The sequence below is a fragment of the Pteropus alecto genome, unplaced genomic scaffold (genome assembly GCF_000325575.1).
Source record: "Pteropus alecto unplaced genomic scaffold, ASM32557v1 scaffold392, whole genome shotgun sequence".
NCBI classification, from domain to species: Eukaryota; Metazoa; Chordata; class Mammalia; order Chiroptera; family Pteropodidae; genus Pteropus; species Pteropus alecto.
Window position 1 is genome coordinate 1,176,078 of NW_006431933.1, and position 20,528 is coordinate 1,196,605.

Sequence of the window (20,528 nt, forward strand, 5' to 3'; positions counted from 1 at the left end):
TTGTTTGGCCTTATTTGTCTCTTTCTGCTAAAAACAGAGGGTACTTTGTTGACTGTACCAGACAGCAGACATCAACCATGGTGAGAAGATACTAATCATTCTCCCCTCTCCTCCTCATGTCTCCAGGCCTGCTACGGCATCCTCAAGGTCCCAGAAGGCAGCTGGCTGTGTCGCTCCTGTGTCCTGGGCATTCGTCCGCAATGTGTCTTATGTCCAAAGAAAGGTGGAGCCATGAAAGCCACCAAGACAGGAACTAAATGGGCTCATGTCAGCTGTGCTCTGTGGATTCCTGAGGTAAGAACTTGCCTAGACCTGTGAGGCCATTTGCTCCAGGGTACCCCCATTTCTCACAACATTCAGACTGACTCAGGCTTCATAGAGAAACTTCATGCTTGCCCATGTTCCTAAGGTGATATGCTTCCACTTGAACTCCCTCATATCCTTCTTAAATCCAAGTGATTTTGTAAGCCCACGCTGATTAATTTGTAGGTGGTACTACCAGTGATGTTGAATAAATTTGTACAAGAAGGAAAGGCACAAAAAGACCAGGGTATGAGCAGCAGATTTTTTAAGGTGAAACTTACCTTAAAATACCAAATCTTAAGTGTAGGGTTTCATGAATTTTCACACATTTGTATCTGGAACCACAACCCAGATCAAGATATGGAACACCCCGGAAGGATCTCTCATACCCACTTTTCCAGTCCCTCTCTGGGTCCCTATTACCCAAGAGTGATTTCTATCACTATAGATTAGTTTTGTCTGTTTTTGGACTTCATATAAATGGAATCATACATTATATATTTTTTTTCCTGTCTAGCTAGCACTCTATGTTTCATTCCTTTCTATTTGTATTCCATTGTATGGATATACCATAATTTATCCATTGTCCTTTGATGGACATTTGAGTTGTTTCCAGTTTTAGGTTATTAAAGAAAAGTGAACAACAGTTCTTTTCCCCACTGTGATGGTTGCCCTTTGATTTTGGAAACTCTTTGCAGAGCTTGGACTAAATATTTGTTTAAGAGCTTCTTTATTCAAAACTCCATCCGTCATAGTTTAATCTGGTTCTTCAGTTTCTGGTATTTCCTGGATGGGCTATGTGCACAATAAGTTGATTAAAAAGGGCTTCCAAACATTACTTCTCCTTACTTCTTATGGCTGCCCTTTTTTAAATCTGTTTGGACATCCCACTCACAGCCTCTTTCCCCAACCCCTATTCAAGCGAGCAAATTTGTTAGTAGTTTAACTATAGGACGAGAGAGACTGCAGAATTTAGTTCGTGGGAGAGCTGATAATACTATATCAGTAATTCATTCTCCTTTAAAACTTCCCTGGCTTTATTTTTATTAATGTCAGTTCCAGGGAAGTTATCCAACAGTCAGCTCACAGAGTTCAGCTGAAAGTTCTAGATACTACTGTGGTATTCTTATAGATATAGAAGTCAGTATTTTTAATACTATTTGAGTAGTGGTTTTTTTCTTACTATGAACATCCGGCTTATAGACATATGAAATGAACTCTTGGGTTTCTGGCCTGAGAGTGACTATTTTCCAGCAGCAGATCTCCCAGCTAATAGAGCAGGCTCTCTCGGCATATAAAAAAAGTCTGGAACATGACTCAGGAAGAGTTCTTTAAAAGTAAAAGAAGCTTTTGCACCTATTGACATTCTTTTATGGTTTCTAGTACCTGGTTTCTAGTACCTTTTGGGCTGTTTAAGACCTCTGTGTTCTTTCTACTGCTGGTTTCTTGATGAGGGCAAAACTTATACTAGTTTAACCATCCTTATTCAACAGTCCTTCACTTTTTAAAGTTGTATCTCTCTTAGAAACATGTACATTTTTTTATAAATAAGAAAAAACACTTTTTACCAGAAGTTGCTTGCTCTCTTCTTTTTATATGAAAATTTTTTTTCTTTCTTTTTAAAAACATCCATTTCCTTTCAGCTCACTCCCAAAGACTGATTTCACTTTGAAGTTACTGAGAGAGTAGAGTAAGCCGATAATAGAAATGTGATCTTAAAGACTTCGGTTTACAGATGTCATCATCCTCATTCTTTCTACTTAGATGCTGCAATCTTCATTCTACAGATTGCTGCTACTTTCCAACAATATCATGCTTCCATGTAAACTGAACTGAAAGTCTTGTCACTGCCTCTGTTTTTCATCCTTAATTAATTAAATGAGAAAACAAGGCATGTGGCACCATCTCTAATATGATAGGTGCTAGATTTTATAAATTTTAATTCCTTTCCTTAGTAGCTTTCTTTGGTTCCTAAGTAAAGTATAGATATCATTGATTCATTAAATTAACCACGCCTACTCTCCACTCCTGCCCTCATCCTATATATGAATCATTTACATTACTGGAAATGATCGAAGGTCTGAGCAGTGGCTAGAGACAAGTTTTACTTATTCTTGGTCCCATAGTAACCTTAAGAGACGTGTCTCACCTCGTTGTTTTGATGTTCTGAGCTTCATGTAACATCATTTATGGTTTATAAAAGGCACTTCGGGAATGCCTTAGTGCCTCTGCCTTATGGTGGTGTTTTATTTGTAGGTCAGCATTGGTTGTCCCGAGAGGATGGAACCAATCACAAAGATATCCCACATCCCGCCGAGTCGGTGGGCTTTAGTTTGCAGCCTGTGCAAATTGAAGACAGGGGCTTGCATTCAGGTAAGTCCCCATGGGAAGTGGTGGAGTGTGCTAACACCAAATTGGCTAGACTTGCCCTCTCAGTGAGACCATCTTGTTAACGGAATGGTTACTCGAGAGGCCTCCCACTCATTCCCATGGCTCTGCCATTGTACAGACCATTTCTGGAACCCTTTTTTTGGATGTTGCCTCGGAAGCCTTCAGCTTAATCTTTTTAGTATCCATAGTGATAGTTAATTTCCATCCTTTGCTATTAGATATAATGAATTAGGTGAGTTCTGAAGCTAAATGACACCATCCTGGGTGGAAACAAGCCATCACTGTAAAACAACCAGGCCCATGTTTTTGTGTAGCTCACCCATTGACTATCAATGGACTTGGCTTCCAGGATAATTTGATAGATGACCCTGTTGCTGGACTAAATGCAACTCATTTTGGTAGAGCAAGATGCCTCTGAATGGGTAAATTCTGGTGGATAGGTTGGAAAGTCATTCTCACTTGTTGCATATGGTAGTGCAAGTAAAGTTTTCTAAGACTTCTGGGGCATAGGAATTCAGCTACTTGAAGTAGAAGTAGTAGCTGATGTACTCAATAGAAGTATTTGGGCAGCAGCAGAGGTGGATGGGACTGAGAGAGCCCAGTTACCTCCAGGAAAGGCAGAAATGATTGACCCTTCCATTCCACAGACCTCCTACATAGGAGCAACAGGCTGGTTGGAGTTTGATTTGCCTGCTGACCATCACAGAAAAGGGATCATATAACATCATAGCTTAATAGCTTAGGGACAGTAACTTTAGGTGTTCATGAGGTTCCTTGCTATCTGGCTCATCTAGTAGATTTCTTATTCCAGACCTGGGATCAGCCACTCCTCCAATTAACCCTGGTTCTTTTACTGGGAAATTGTATTTAAGGAACACAATCTGGACCCCAAAGTCCCTTTTAATTTTTTAAACTCGTTTTTACATCTGACAGAATTGGATATTTGGTCTTGCTTTTTAAAAAACTTATTTTTTACAGATTTCATTTAACCACAGCACTTTAGCAATTATAAAGGAAAAACATTTTAAGAAAAATTATTCCCATGGGGTCTACTACCTTAACACATTGCCTGTTTGTTTTTGTAAGTTCTCTCCCTGTTGCTCCCCATATATGAGCCCTTCGAGGGCCACAGTTGTGCAATATTCTTCTGTGAATTGCCTCTAGCACAAAGGAGAGTGCCTGCCCATTGTTAGTGCTCAATTAGTGTTTATTGAATAAATATATTGTATCATAGATTAGTTTGTAATATGCATTCTCCCCACTGAAAAATAAAATATTTTCCATGTTTTCGTAGTTATTATTTAGTCATTTTATAATAGTATATTGCATTTTTATCCATTGATTTACTTATTTTTTCTTATTGCGGTACCTGCATTTTCCCTCCTATTTTTGCTGTTTTAAAGGATGATTTTTTTTCCTAACAGTTAGGAATTGGCAGTGTGATTGTGGTGAGAGAGAACACTGCCCTTGACCTGAGTTTGCATTACAGCCCCACATTACCACACTCTGCTCTCTATTATAGTTATTTATCTATGAATTTTATCTTCCATAATAGACTGTAGGCTCAGACTATTTCATCCTTAGATCCCCCACCCCTCCGACATAGTAGGCAGACAATAAATATTACATTGATGGATGATGAACAGATGGATAGATGAAACATTTGAGAGTAGGTTTTTTATTTGCAGGGCAATGGTTCTTATTTTTATTAGAGTTCATATTCTGCAGTTTTTAAAGATTTTGATCAAATTAAGAGTTAAAATTTTTACTTTATTCGTGGACTGTAAATTTTTCATATTTTATGTGTTATGAAATATTATTCCTCTTTTTATTTTTTTCTACCACTTAAAAGTGTGAAAACCATCCTTAGCTCATGGGCCACACAAAAACAGGCAGCTGGCTGCATTTGGTTTCTGGTCCACAGTTTGCCAGCCCCTGGTTTAGGGCTTCCAGAGCATGTATGAGATCTCTTTGTTTTACTCCAAGTTTGAGCAAGGAGGGGGAGAATTGGCAGGTTTGAGCAGATAAGTGACACGGTTTGATTTATATTTTTAAGGATCACTACATGGAATGATTTGATATCTAAGATTTGCTTCAAAATAATCTGGAGGACAGGGTAGTATGGGAGTTAAAGATAAAACAAGATTGGTCATACACTAATAATTATTGAAGCTGACTGATGGTTATATGGAGTTTATTATAGTGCTCTTTATGCTATTACATAGGTTTTTTAATTTCCATAGTAAAAGATTAAAAACAAAAATAGGCACTCTGTAGAATAGACCAAGAAGAAGGAAGGTTAGAAACAGGAAAAGCAATTAGGAGGCTATTAAAATAATACATGAGAAATGGTCGTGGCTTTGACCAGAGTGATAGCCCTGGAGGTGGTGGAAAGTGGTTGGATTCTGGATGAATGTTGAAAGTAGAGCCAATAGAATTGACTATGGCTCAGATATGAGGTGTGAGAGAAAGATAAAAGTTGGGAATACCTCCAGGTTTTTGGCCCAAACAGTGGGAAGGTGAAATTGCCGTAAATCTGCAGATGTAGAACAGATTTAGGGGAAAATATGAGTTCAGTCTTAGGCATTTAAGTTTGAGATGTCTATCAGGTATCCTAGTAGAAATGTCAAGCTGGCAGTTGTCTATGTGAGTTTGGGGTTTGGGGAGAAGTTTTGGACTGAAGACATAAATGTGTGAGTCATTGGTATATAGATAGCTTTAGTCTGGACTGGGTACGATCACCGAATGAGTGTTGATAGAGAGAACAGTACCAAGCACTAGGCCTTGAAGCATTCCAGCATTAAGAAGTCAAGGAGAGTAGCAAGAACTAACAGAGGAGACTGGGAACAGGCCACCAGGGAGACAGAAGGAAAACCAAGAGCCTGTAGTAGCCTAGAAATCAAAGGAAGAAAGCATTTCAAGGAGAAGGAAAAGATCAGTGGTGTTAAATGCTGCTGAAGTAAGATGAGGACTACAAATTGACACCTGAATTTAGTAATGTGATTATTATTAATCTGGATGAGCAGTTTAGGTGGAGTGGGGAGGGCAATAGCTACATTGTCAAGGGTCAGGGCAAAGAAATGGTGTAGGAACAGTCCAGGAAAGTGAGGTAAAGAGGTCTTTTCTTTAAGACGGAAGAAATAACAAGTATGTGTGTATACTTGTTAACATATACAACATAACTATGCATGCAGAGAGTGACCCAGTGGAGAAGAAAAACTGCTGTAGCAAAGTTTTTCAGTAGGTGAGAAAAGGTAAAGTATGCAATGGAGGGGTGGCTTTAGGCAAGAGTACAGATAGTTCTTTCCAGAAAACAGGCTTGAAGGCAGAGTGTGTACGTGCAGTGTTAGGTAGATGTGCTGGTGGGAATCTACAGAAGTGCTCTTGATTGTTTTAATTTCCTCAGTGAGGTAGGAAGCAGGATCATCAGGTGAGAGTAAGAATGTGGGTAGGTCTAGAAGTTTGAGGAGAGAAGAGGTGCGAAATAGTTTTATGGTTTGAGGAAGTGCATTGTCAGTACCAGACTTTATTAAAGACCTACCTCCCGTTGAGGGGGCGTGAACTTCAAGTGACCTTTTTAAGTGTGGTTGTATTTTTCTCCACCTCTATTCTCCTTATACTAATGGAGTGTTCTTTGTTTTCCATGGTTGGCACCTACTTTTCCTAGGGGAAAACAGAGCAAAACCTTTTTTTCCTTTTAAATTACCACTAAGTAAATTCCAAACCCATTAGTAATTTAGCATCTTGCTTCCTGTATGAGAATGAAAAATATAGTAAACAAATACAGGTAACCCTTGAACCATGCAGAGGTTAGGGGTGCCAAACTTCCATGCAGCCAGAAATATAGCATAACTATAGTCAGCCCTAACCTCAGATTTGATTCTTAAACAATATAGGTTTGAACTGCACAGGTCAATTGGAAAATCCATGTCTAAGTGAACCCACACAGTTCAGACCTACACGTTCAAGGATCAACTATGCAGTAATTCAGTAAGGATTGAGTTTTATTAGCATCATTGTTCTTCGGAGGTTTATTAAAGAGACTTTGTGATTAGTAACATATTTTAGGTATTTTGCTTTCTAAACCCTTTGGAAATTGCTTAACCATGAATTGTGTTTATTCTTCCTAACTGCCAACAGTGGGAATACCTGCATCTCTCCTTTTGATTTCAGAACATTCACTGGGCAAGGATAGAATCTAACACTGTTGTGTTTGGGGTCTAGACTAGTCAATATCTGCAGCTTCCATATCTGGGAGCTAAACTTTTCCCATGAACATGAAGGCTTCTGATAATTCTGGAACTTATCCTAAAGACTGGGTTCAAATCAGATGCACAGAGAGCTTTGAGTTTTACCTAGACCCTGAACACAGTCCCTCTAACTGCAGCTTTTGAGAATTCCTGTAGGGTCCTTATATATCTTATCTTTAAGCCCCATTCAACCTAGATCCAGATGCTTTAGGCCTTCCCTGAGAAGAAAGAACTAATAGTGGTTAAGGATATGACCTTTGGCACCAGACCACCACCCAACCAGCTCCACAAATGACAGATCCAGATGGCATACTCAGCAGGCATCAGAACAGCCCCACTAAAGCAAATACTGCTCCATAGGGTCAGCCTCTGCACAACAGCTCTCCACTGTAGTCATGGCTGGTCTTCAATAACCAATTAGCCTGAGAGTCAGTCCCTCCCATTGATGTGCTGACAGCACTCAAGGCTCAACTACAAAAGGAGTGCAAACAACCAACACCAGGGACACCTGGAGCACCTGGTTCAGGTGACCAGGGAGACCGTGCCACTGGGTCCCACCTAATGCCACTGGATACTTACTACATAAGGTCATTCTACCAAGACATAGCAGAACTACCTAATACATAGAAATCAACACAGGGAGGCAACCAAAATCAGAAGACAAAGACACATGTCTCAAATGAAAGAACAGAACAAAGCACCAGAAAAAGAACTAAACAAAGTAGAGAAAAGCAATCTACCAGATGCAGAGTTCAAAACACTGGTTATAAGGATACACAGTGATCACAGTGAAAACTTCAACAAAGAGATAGGAAATATAAAAATGGAGATAGAAAACATAAAAAAAGAACCAGTCAGAAATGAAGAATACAGTAACTGAAATGAAGAGTACATCACAGGGAATCAACAGTAGATTAGATGAAACAGAGGATCAAATTAGCAATTTAAAAGACAAGGTAGCAGAAAACACCCAGTCAGAACAGCAAAAAAGTAAAAAAAAGAATCCAAAAAAATGAGAATAGGTTAAGTGCCTCTGGGACAACATCAAGTGCGTCAACATTCACACCATAGGGGTACCAGAAGGAAAAGAGAGAGAGCAAGGAATGGAAAACCTATTTCAGGAAATAATGACTGAAAACTTCCCTAACTGGTAAAGGAAATAGACATACAAGCCCAGGAAGCACAGAGTCCCAAACAAGACGAACCCAGAGAGGCCCACACCAAGACACATCATCACTAATTCGAAATATACACACCCCTATGTTCATTGCAGCATTATTTACAATAGCCACAATATGGAAGCAACCAAAGTGTCCATCAGTAGACAATCAGATAAAGAAGAGGTGGTACATATATACAATGGAATATTACTCGGCCATAAAAAAAAAAAAAAAAGAATGAAATCTTATCATTTGTAAAAACATGGATGGACCTGGAAGATATTATGCTGAGTGAAATAAGTCAGAGAAACACAAATACCATATGATCTCACTTATATGTGGAACCTAAGGAACAAAATAAACAAAACAGAAACAGACTCATAGATGCAGGGAACAAGCTGATGGTTGCCAGATGGGAGGGGGTTTGGGGATGAGGTGAAAAAGATGAAGGGATTAAAAAGTACAAATTAGTAGTTATGAAATAGTCATAGGGAAGTAAAGCATAGAGAATATAGTCAATAATATTGTAATGGCTATGTATAGTGCCAGATGGGTGCTAGACTAGTCAGGGTGATCATTTCATAAATTATATAAATGTCTAATCACTATGCCGTATACCTGAAAGTAATATAAAATAATATAGAATGTCAGCTGCAATCGAAATATCAAAACAGAGGGGGAAAAGGTGAAGGGGAATAAGAGGCTCAAATTTCCAGGTATAAAATAAGTCATGGGGATGTGTATAGCATAGGGAATATAGTCAATAATATTGTGATAGCATTGTATGGTTTCAGATGATTGCTGGACTTATCATGATGGTCACTTCTTTAGGTATATAAATGTCAAGGTGTACACGTGAAACTAATACAATATTGTATGTTGGCTGTATTTTAATAAAAATATTTGGAAAAAAACTCACTTCAGATTGAAAGACACACACAGACTGAAAGTAAAGGTTTAGGAAAAGATACTTAATGAATATGGAAACAAAAAAAAGCTGGGGTAGCAATACTTATGCCAGACAAAATCGACTTTAAAACAAAGGCTATAACAAGAGACAAAGAAGGACCCAGTAATCACACTTCTGAGTATTTATCTGAAGAATCCCAAAACACTACTTCAAAAGGATATGTGCATCCACATGTTCATTGCAGCATTATTTATAATAGCCAAGATATGGAGGCAGCCTGGGTGTCCATCAGTGGATGAATGGATAAAGAGGAGGCAATACATACATACAGTGGAATATTATTTGGCCAGAAGAAAGAAGTCTTGCCATCTGCAACAACATGGATAGACCTAGAGGGTATTATGCTGAATGAACTCAATCAGTCAGAGAAAGACAAATACCATATGATTTCACTTACATGCGGAATCTAAAGAACAAAATAAAACAAATCATAGATACAAAGAACATTTTGATCATTTCCAGGTAGGAGGGGAGTTGTGGGGGATGGGTGAAAAAAAGGAAGGGATTAACAAGTACAAATGGGTAGTTACAAAATAATCATGGGGATGTGAAGTATAGCATATGGAATATAGTCAATAATATTATAGTAACTATGGTGTTAGATGGGTATAGATTTATCAGGGTGATCACTTTGTAAGTTATATAATGCCTAATCTCTGTGTTTTACACCTGAAACTAATATTGTATGTCAACTGTAATTGAAAAATAAATTATTTTTAAAAAGGAAAAAAAATAAGAATATGGCTTTTGGAGCCAGACTCCTGGAGTTCAGATCCTGGTCTACTATATCTGTGCTTCAGGTGACACATCTGTAATGGAGGTAATAATAGTACCTACTTATTACGGTGGTAAAGAGCTAAGCACAGTGCCTAACAGATAGTAGTAAATACTTAGTGATCCTAGTAGTTGTACTTGTTATTACTGTTTATATTATTATTCCCTGAAGTCAATCTGTCTTTCTTGATGGAAAGCCTTAGCATTTATCCTGCCAAACTGAATAGAATATCAAATAAAGTCAGGATAAACAAGTGGGCCACCATGAGTTTACCATTAGGCTAATATGAGTTTGACTATAAGGGAAGTGACCTTTTTAAAAGCAAAGGACAATTTTTGACAAGTGAGGAAATGCAAGTATATCTACTCAATGACTATTAAAGGTGGTACTCAGTAGAGAAGGAAATTAAATATTGAGATTAAAGGGCACCAAAAAAAATTAAAAAGAGGGAAAGTGCTTTAATATCTTTCTTATATATTCCAAATTGTTCTAAGACACTTCAAATCTCTTCCTTCAGGAGTTTATGGTCTGTTGAGGGAGGCCAGATATAAACATGGGAAAAGTTAAATAATAATGAAGCAACTTCTCCCCTCAGACCTTAAAGACCTTTAGGGATGAGAGATCAGAAGGACCAGTGGCTACTGTTGGTGCTAGAGTTTAAGTACACAGTGGCTGAAATAGATTTTATAGGCTAACTTGTGCCATTTATGACATTGTTTCAGTGACCAAGTTTTGAGAAAATTGCTCTGATACCACCCATTTGTCTGTTCATGGATTATTGGGGATTAAGGGCAAGAACTGCTGAGTACATATGCACCAGGCTCTTTGTATTCCAGGCAGGTGTCATCTGCTTTTGAGGAAGACGCACTATTTTTCTCTTGGCAGGGGTGGGTGACAAAATATTTCTTTAAGGAAGCACCTTAATTCCTAAATCAGGCTCTGGTGTTCTTTTTCAAGATTTTTATTCAAACCATTCTATCTGATGCAGTTCTCATCTCACAGAAACTCCCCTTACACATTTCCTTCTAATGAAAGTATTTTAAAAACTCATTTTTCTACAATTTCTGAAGAATATATAGAAAGTTATTTTTCCCTCTTTAAAAATAAATAAACCACAATGAGATACCACTTCATACTCAGTAGGGTAGTGATACTCAAAAAGGCAGACCATAACAGTTATTGGCAAAAATGTGGAGAAATTGGGACCCTCATGCATTGCTAGTGGGAATGTAAAATATGCAGCCACTGTGAGAAAGAATCTGTCAGTTTCTTAGAAAACTAAATGTAGAGTTACCCTACAGCCCAGCAGTTTCACTTACTAGTATATTCCTGCAATTAAAGAGGCCCCTAAGACCACTCTCAGGTTCAATAATTCACTAGAACTCAGAAAAGCCATTATACTCATGTTACAGTCTATTAGAATGAAAGGATACAGATTAAAATCAGCAAAGGAAAGAGGTACATAGGGCAGGGCCTGGGAAAGAACAGGTATGGAGCTTCTAGTTGTCCTCTCCAATTAGAATCTTGTGGACAGTGCTTATTTCTCCTAGCAATGATGCGTGATAATGCAGAGTATTGCCAATTAGGGATGCTCACTGAAGCGTTGGTGTCCAGAGATTTTATCAGAAGTTGGCCAAGTAGAAACCGCTGACCATCCGCATGATCCCTCCAGAGATTAGGCTGATACCACATAGCCCAAAGCTTCCAACATAAATCACATTGTTAGCTTAGACTATCTGACATGGCCCAAAACCCCCAGGTAAACAAAAATACTTATCAGGCAGGGCACTCCAAGGATTTAGAGAATGCTTCTCAGGAGCTGGCAGCAAAGGATCAAATCTTTCTTTGGGCAAGGTTAATCTTTTACTGCACATTACCAAAGAGATAAACGAATATATGTCCACACAAAAACTTGTACACAAATGTTCATAGCATTATTTTATAAAAGCCAAAAAGTGAAAATTCAAATGACCATCAGCTGGTGAATGGAAAAACAAATGTAGTATATCCATACAATAGAATATTATTTAGGCATATTTTTAAAGGAATGAAATTCTGATACATGCTACAATGTAGATGAACCTTGAAGACATGCTAAGTAAAAAAAGCCAGATATAAACAGCCATATATTATATGAAACAGCCTGTTTACATAGACACAAAGTAGCTTAGTGGTTGGGCAGGTCTGGGGTTGTGAACAGGGCATGATTGCACATCAGCACAAGATTTCTTTTGAGGGGGGAATCAAAAATGTACTAAAATTACATATGGTGACAGTTATACAATTGTAAATATACTAAAAACCATTGAAGTGTATACTTAAAATTGGTGAGTTTTATGGTATGTAAATTATATCTCAATTAAGCTGTTTTTAATAGGCATAAGAATACCTCCCCTATCACCTTAAGTGGTTACAGTAGACATTTGTTTAATTAAACTGCCAAATGTTTTGGGGGGAAAAGGTTAAATAGGTTTTTGATTGGCACCAGAACTTGGTTGGCATTTCTCCTTTACCACCAAGATATATAGACTTCGAGCTATAAATATCATAGAATGACCTTAGTTTTTGAAACTAGATGAATTTTATGGCAGAGTTTCCTAAGGACATTACATTTTTCATCTAGGTACCCAATTCTTATTCGTGTATTACCTTTTATTCTGAGTAATTTTTACTTATGTCTCTACATTCTATAAATTCAACCCAAGAGATGATCTGTTTTTAGCTTCCCAATAGTAGTAGTTTTATGTCACATATTCATTTTCTTAAATAGGAAACAATCTTTTTGTTTTCTCATCCCATATTTTTATCTGTTATTAAACAGCAAAAGAACACTACGCTAACATTTAATCTTTTGCTAAAGAATGCCTTTTGCTTCTTGTTTTTTAAATGACTGGCTAGTTTCCTAGCCTAGCAATGATAAAAGGTACCCAGATAAAAGTACATTGGGGGCTTTAATCCTCATTGTCATGAGGCTTTTCAAATACATGGAAGTTTTAAGCATGCAGATTTCAGTGTAATATAACAAACTTTCCCACTGGGGTGGCAAATGCTAGAGAAATCTAGTAAATGGCTAGATTACCACTTAACTAAAAAGTGGAAGGAGTTAGAGGTGGGGGTCCAGTAAAGATAGAAAATCAGGTACAAGCAATGATAAATGTGATGCTAGGTAAGATGACCTTAGAATTATATTTCATCCCTGGGATTCTTTATCCTGTGAAATTAGTTTAAATGGAATCTGCCCACCCCCACCCATTAAAGCTTTGATGGTTGTCAGAATTCTCTTAGTTGTGGAATTTCTCAATCTATTATAAGGAAACCCATCAGGATTTGCATTTCTTTAGTCTTTATTCATATCCAAATTCATTCTCTATGTTTAGTTTTCAAAAACCCAACACATAGATAATTGAGCAGTCTGCCTTCCAGATGCAGGCTTCCAAAAGAGTTGAAACTTGACTTTAACCATAGGCATTCCCACTATATGCTTAGAAACAAATCCATTGTTTTCCCTCCTTCCTCTCCATAAACATAAATGTACCCGTGCATTTATGTTTGAAAGGAAAGCTGTAGTGTTGTAACCGTAACAAATGGTAATTGAGACTAACTGAAGCACAGGAGTATAGCAGTCATGGGCCAGATTCTCCCTGCTCTGCGTCCCTATGAATCCTCAGTGTGTGCTACACAGAGACACTTAACAAATATGTCGCATCTGTGAATGGCAAAATATTATAAACTTAATTTCAGATTGTCTGTAATTATACTGTTCAATAGAACTTTCTGCAGTTATAGAAATATGTGCTGTTCAGTATGGTTGGAATGTGACTTGTATGACTAAGGAATTGAATTTTTAATTGTGTGTAATTTTAATTAATTTAAATAGCTGCTTGTAGCTAATTGGCTACCATGTTGGACAGCATAGCTCTATAAGAACAATTTCAAGAAGTTAGGATACTTAGTGGAGTTTCTGTAGCCTTTTTTAGAACCAGTAGATGCTCTGGCAATAATAATTGACTTTTTAAAATTAATTTGTTCAGAAGCATTTCTTGAGCACCTGCTTGCTCAGTAGTTGATGTGTGATGAATGTCACAGCTTCTGTCTTTAAGAGCCATGGTGAGGGATTTGACATTTATTATACAATAGGCACAGTGTGGAAAAGTACTGTCATAGAAGCATACAATAAGGTTATGTGGGAAACAGAATAGGTACAGCATAACTCTTTACAGGGGTCAAGGAAGATATCTCAGACAAACTTAATTCTTGAGCTGAAATCTTAAAGGGGAATTTGAAGTTTTGGGTTTTTTGTTTTTTGCCTCTGTTTTTGCTGTGTTCTATAGGAGCAGATTTCCTGGGTTACTTATAAAGCCTGTCATGATCAATGTAGAACCAACTTTCTCCCTGTCTTTCCTTTGCTTCCTATGAGCTCTCAGTTTAGGCCCAAGGATATAGGGCTTCCCTTCCCCTCAGCCCTGCTGCCCTGACACATCTTTTCTTCCTGCAGTGCTCGGTGAAAAGCTGCATCACTGCTTTCCATGTCACCTGTGCCTTTGAGCACAGTCTAGAAATGAAGACCATCCTAGATGAGGGAGATGAAGTGAAATTCAAATCATACTGCCTCAAGCACAGCCAAAACAGGCTGAAACTTGGGGAGGCTGAGCACCCCCTACACCGGGCTGCAGAACAGAGCCAAGCCAAAAGCGAGAAAACCAGCCTGAGGGCACAGAAGCTTCAGGAGCTGGAGGAAGACTTCTATACCCTGGTCAATGTGGAAGATGTGGCCACAGAGCTGGGGCTACCCATACTAGCTGTGGACTTTATCTATAACTACTGGAAACTGAAACGGAAAAGTAACTTCAATAAGCCATTATTTCCTCCAAGGGAGGATGAAAGAAATTGCCTAGTGCAGCCAAAAGAGGAGAGTATTCACACTCGCATGAGAATGTTTATGCATCTACGGCAAGACCTAGAGCGGGTAAGGTGACCAGCTGTGACTAGTGTGTAGGTCTCAGTCTATATAGAAATGGAGGTCCTACTTCCATTTTTTTAAGGATCAGCTAGCTCATTTATAGTGTGAGCTTCTGTGTCATTGCTTATCTTCTGATTTTATTGTGGCCCCAGACATTGGGCTCAGTTTAAATTTTGGCAGGCATATTCAGGGAATTAGAGAGGCCTCACATATGTTTTATGAACCTTAAATCTGAAGTAAATCCTCATGTGGTTTATTTTATATTCACTGTTGAGCCTAAATTGGATCAGTTATATTTTACTGACACACTTAATGAGATTGCGGGTTGAAAAAAGAATGAATTTTATTCAGGAAAGCACTAGATCAGAGTTTCCCAAACTCAGCACTATTGACATTTGTGCTGGATAGTTCTTTGTTGTAGGGAACTCTCCTTTGTTGTGGGGGACACTGTAAGATATTTAGTAGCATCCCTGCCCTCTACCCATTAGATGCCAGTAGCAAACCCCACCCCCACACACATACCCAGTTATGACAACCAAAAAAGTTTCCATATTATCAGATGCCCCCTGGGGGTCAAAATCATCCTTGGTTGGGAGCTTGTGCACCATATAATTTCATTTAACTCATATATATCAGGTATCTACTAAGTTGCTACTGCAGGGGTTCAAAGATAGGTTAGGCCCTATGTTTACCCTAGAGAATTTTATAATCAAGTATAATTATACAGATGGCTTGGTTTTTTTCCTATGCTACCAGAATTTGGAAGGGATCTAATAGATTTGGCTCACATTTTAAAAATTTAACTCATACATATATAGCACTTACTGTGTAGCAACACTGTTCTAAGCATTTTGTAAATATTCATTTAATCCTAACTTTCCTATGAAGTATTATTATTAAGTGCTATTATTATTCCTACTTACAGATGAATAAACAAGGGCACAAAAAGATTGAATAATTTGTCCAGGTGGGGAGTATGAGAGGGAGGATTTTACCCTTGTGGTTGTGGAGACTTGGATGAGCTGAAAGAGTGAGCAAAAATTTTAGCCACTTCCAGTCTTCTCAGCAGACCTTTATCCAGCTAGTCTAGCACTCATTACAAAATTGTACTGGATACAGCATTGCCATTGTTTACTCAGGGATCTAAAAGGAAGGCTGAAATATTTAATCATCATTCAGTCTTTCCAGCCTGGCTGTGCAGATAAATATCAAGTCCAGGACACTGCAGGGAGAGTAGATTTCAGGAAGTGGCTTTGGGGCATTTTGCTTGTGCCGCTGATAGATATGAGAACTATGATCCCACTACTGATTATGCTGCATGAATTCCTGAGGAGTGGCTCTCATTCAGCTTTTGGGTTCTGCTCTCCTCACCACCTCTCCCCACCTGACTTTAGTTGTCTAAATTTTAGCTGAACAATTTTAATTGTCACATTTGCATATGACAAAAATCTCTATTTCCTGGGGGTTGGGCTTTCAGGTCCGAAATTTATGCTACATGATAAGCAGGAGAGAGAAGCTGAAGCTGTCACACAACAAAATACAGGAACAGATCTTCGGTTTACAAGTCCAGCTTCTTAACCAGGAAGTGCCTGCAGGTAACCTAAATATCAAAGATGATCTAGAAAATGTATAATTCTGGTTACATTCTGTTTTAACAACTTAAATTTTGTGTCAATTGTTTCACTTAAAAATCTTTCAAAATTCTTGTCCAATATCTCATTTGTTCTAGTCCACCCTGATATAACATAGTCCATTTCACCGTCAACTCATAAGACAAGAAATCCCAGGGTAGGGTTGGGGGAGTTGCAGGTCTAGGGCAGATAATCTAGGTTCCAAGAAGATATATGGGGCCATTAGTTGACACAATGAAATTATAATCATCGGATTCTTAAAAATCAAAAAAATAGTGTCCAATCCTAGTTTTCAGAAAACACTCATTCCAGGGCTAGTCATCTTAAAAATAGTCTGTTAAAACAAATCCTTAGCCAGAAGTTAGGAGATCTGGATTCTTGTGTCTTCGTTTATTCACTAATATTTGTTGAGCACCTATGATGGACTAAGAACTGAGCTAGAAGATAGAGCAGTCAGTGAGACAAAATCCCTGCCTGCAGGATATGCTGTCCATTGGTGAGAGAGGCAGGTGAGCATAATTACAGTGCCCTAAGCCCCTCATAGAAAAGGGGGCTGTGAGTGTTCAACATGGACCCTTAGGGAACAAATGCTGCCTATTGGGGCACCTAGTAGTTGTCCTCTATGTCATTTTTGTGAGTCTACATTAAGATGGTAATAAGCAAAGGTCAAGTCCATATTCAAGGAATGCTTTTTTCATTTTAGAGCACTCAAAATAATAGAGGAAGATTTGTTCTAAATGTGACTGTAAGGTGACAAAACTAGGTAACTGATTGCCAGTATTCCCCAGGCCACGCACATAGCAGGCCACTGGCAGAAACGTCATGATTCTTTTCTACTGGTTTTGCCACCACAAAACCTGCCCCACACCTCCATGATGGTCATTCATAGTGGGGAGATTTTTTTAGGTTAAGGACATAAAATACACAGGAACTGCCCACTACCACTTCTGCTAATGCCAGATAAAACCCATACTCACATACTCTTCACCCACCAAAGCCTGTTTTACATTCCTGAGGGTTTGTGTTTGACTTGCTTTATGATAGCTAGGAGAGATTGGAGGGTGGGATCTGAAATGTCATGTGCAGTACCCACATGCATGCACACACAGACACATAAAGAAGGATACCCTATTTGTGTGTCATTGCTGGTGACATTCTTTTCAGAAATGGAAGGGGCAGAAATGAGGATGTAGGAGGCAGCACACTAGTCTTTGTGATCATTTTACAGACTGGGAGAACAGAGGTAAAGAGATTGAGAGTCACACAGCAAACGGCGTTGCTGAGTTTTCCCCTACCCTAACCTCTGTTTCAGCTCACTCCAGTTGCTATACTATGATGTACATACGTATCAAAGTCAGGTGCTTGTTTGATGTTTGGAAGAGTGGATATGTGAACCCACTCTGCCATGAGCACATGTGCCATTATTTAAATTGGTTGTTAAAATGAATCTTTCTTTTTGATCTCAGGACTTCCTTTGACAAGTGCACTAGAAAACTCATTGTTTTACCCACCACCAAGAATTACCTTAAAGTTAAAAATGCCCAGATCAGCCCCAGAAGACTGCCGAAGCAGCTCCATGGAGCCTGATCACGGACCCCTCTCTCCTGACAGCAACTCCCCTGTTCAAAATATAAGGAGCACGCAAGTGCCTCAGGAATCACTAGACAGGAGAATGAAATCATACCCGAGGTATCCATTAGAGAGCAAGAATAACTGTTTGCTGGCCAGTCTTGACCATTCTAGGAGTGAAACAAAGGATCCCAGTCCTGCTTGGAAAACTCCATCTTCGGAGTTCTGTCATGGGCAGTCACAGGGAAAGCCTCTGGTCCTTCACACTGCCCTTCATGGGCAGTCTTCCATTGGGAATGGGAAAAGTCAGCCTAACTCCAAGGTTGCCAAATCAAATGGCCTGGAGGGCAGCTGGTCTGGGGATGTCACCCAAAAAGACAGTTCAAGTGAGATGTTCCGTGGCCAGGAGTCCATGCTCAGCTCCCACCTGGCCAGTCAGGGCAGCAGCTTTAGAAAATCTACCGTGGAACACTTCAGCAGGTCCTTTAAGGAGACCACCAATAGGTGTGTGAGGACCACAGAGGACCTCCAGTGCTATGGGAAGCCAACCAAGAATATTAACCCCAGGGAGCAGCTCTGGGGCAAGCAGCTTGTCAGGCGGTCTGCAGGGAGAGCTCCATATCAAGAAAACGATGGCTATTGCCCAGATTTGGAGCTGAGTGATTCAGAAGCAGAAAGTGATGGGAGTAAAGAGAAAGTCAAGGTAAGGAGAGACAGCTCAGACAGGGAAAACCCTCCTCACGACTCTAGACGGGATTCCCACAGTAAAAGCAAGACATATCCTCTTTCTCACAGTTCAATGCAAAGGTGATTGACAGTTTCCAAGGATAACTCAGTCTTTGCCTTTGCTTCATATATTGTGGAAAAACCATACATTAAAAGGATTCTGACATATGTTGGGAGAAATTATAGAGAAAAGAATAAAATGTTTCCACAATAAATTGGCTTGCAGTTTCTGAACCAGTTTCAAGTCTAGTTTTCACAAGCACATTATAAGAATTGCAGATTGTCCACAGTTTTTTTTTTCTTTTTTTTTCTTTTTGGCCAGAGATTGTTGAGAACAACTGGGCCCAGAGTATTCAGTAAATACTTTGGGGCAACTTTCCAGTTATATTAATACATTGATATGCATATGTATTAAGAATCTGCATTGTTAATGGATTTACAAGAGACCATGATTATCAGACACTAAAACTTCTTATCTTTTGAAGCTACAGGATATAACTCCCAGAACTCCTGTCTGTAGGAAGTTTGTAACTCCACTGGTGTCTGGAAACCCTCCTCAGGGAAAGACCAGGGACCAACATCTCAAATACTGTCAGACTCATTACCTTCTTCCTTTGCTCTGTGGAAGGTTGAGTTCCTTTCAAAAGATTTTAATTTACCAAGTCAATACACCTGATGCTTATAAGTGTCCAGTGCCTGTTCTTAGACTTGCTTGTTGAGGACACACTTGTAACTCTTTCACCCAGCTAACAAGCTTAAAAGGCTAACTTTTGGATAGTGTTTACAAAAAGTACTACTTTCAAGGAAAATGCTCTGATTCTCTCAGCATAGGCATTTGTGAAGGATCCCAGAGCCTTTCCCAAAATGAGACCATTTCTGGGAGATTTATACCAGGTCAGGGTTTTTGTGTTATTGTTTTCAAATAAGTTTGACTTAAATAAGTTTGGCTGACAGTTTTTGTATACCTGCTTTAATGTTTATAAAATTTTTATTGAGGTATAATTAAAATATAATAAAATGCACAGAGGTTTAGTATTCTTACCTGCTTTAATTTTGAAACAGATTTTTATTGTCAAACAGAATTTGAAAGCATGTGTTTAACACATGGATATAATTTAGCTTTGTACCAACTTTGAATCCGAAGCAATTTCCCAAACAAAAAGGCTGGAGCCATTTTTCAGAAGTTGCTTATACCCTGTTCCCAAACTATCAGCCTTGATTAATTTTGGGGAGGAAGAGAATTATTACATTTGGGGGCGATAAAACATGTCTGTTTCCCATTTAAAGAAGTGGAAAATGTTACATTTTAAAATGTGAAGCCAACTATAATTCTCTGCTCTCTTTTCTTCTTAGCCTTAAGTTAATATTCTCTTTCTTCTAGTTTGGGAAAGTGTAGTGAGAATTTTCAGAGAAAAGAGGCCATTTAAGGTTGTTTAAGTTGCTTACTGGTAAAACAGCCCAGCTGCAATAGGCGCCAGTCAATAAAGGCGGGGGCTCTTCTTCTTACCATCAATATGGGAAACAGCAGTTTCCTCTCCCCACTTTTGTTTTTATCGCCTTGTTAATGGATATCTTTGCTTTTGTTTTTGCCTCCTTTTCTGGAAACTTCTGTATTTTGCCTCTTCTTTGGTCATACCTTCAATATGTTTCTTTTATACCTGTGTACATGTGTGAACATGCTCCAACATGTGAGAGATGTCCTGTATTTTGTTTGAATGGAAAAAGCTATGGATTATCCAAAGGAGGAATAGAATTTCTCCTATTTATGCACTAGGTTCCTGTACTTTTTTTTT

The 20,528-nt window shown here is 38.7% G+C and overlaps 1 protein-coding gene across 2 annotated transcripts in view; it reads left to right on the forward strand.

Annotated features, from left to right (window-relative positions):
• JADE3 (jade family PHD finger 3) overlaps positions 1-20,522 on the forward strand; it is a 133,705-nt gene extending 113,183 nt beyond the window's left edge. For both annotated transcript variants that reach the window (XM_006906900.3, XM_025043389.1), the window contains 5 exons: positions 127-294; positions 2,560-2,676; positions 14,345-14,815; positions 16,287-16,404; positions 17,907-20,522. In XM_006906900.3, coding sequence (XP_006906962.1) covers positions 127-294; positions 2,560-2,676; positions 14,345-14,815; positions 16,287-16,404; positions 17,907-18,820 — 1,788 coding nt within the window. In that variant the 3' untranslated portion in view covers positions 18,821-20,522. The remainder of the gene's footprint in view (positions 1-126; positions 295-2,559; positions 2,677-14,344; positions 14,816-16,286; positions 16,405-17,906) is intronic.
• Positions 20,523-20,528: the final 6 nt, after the last annotated feature.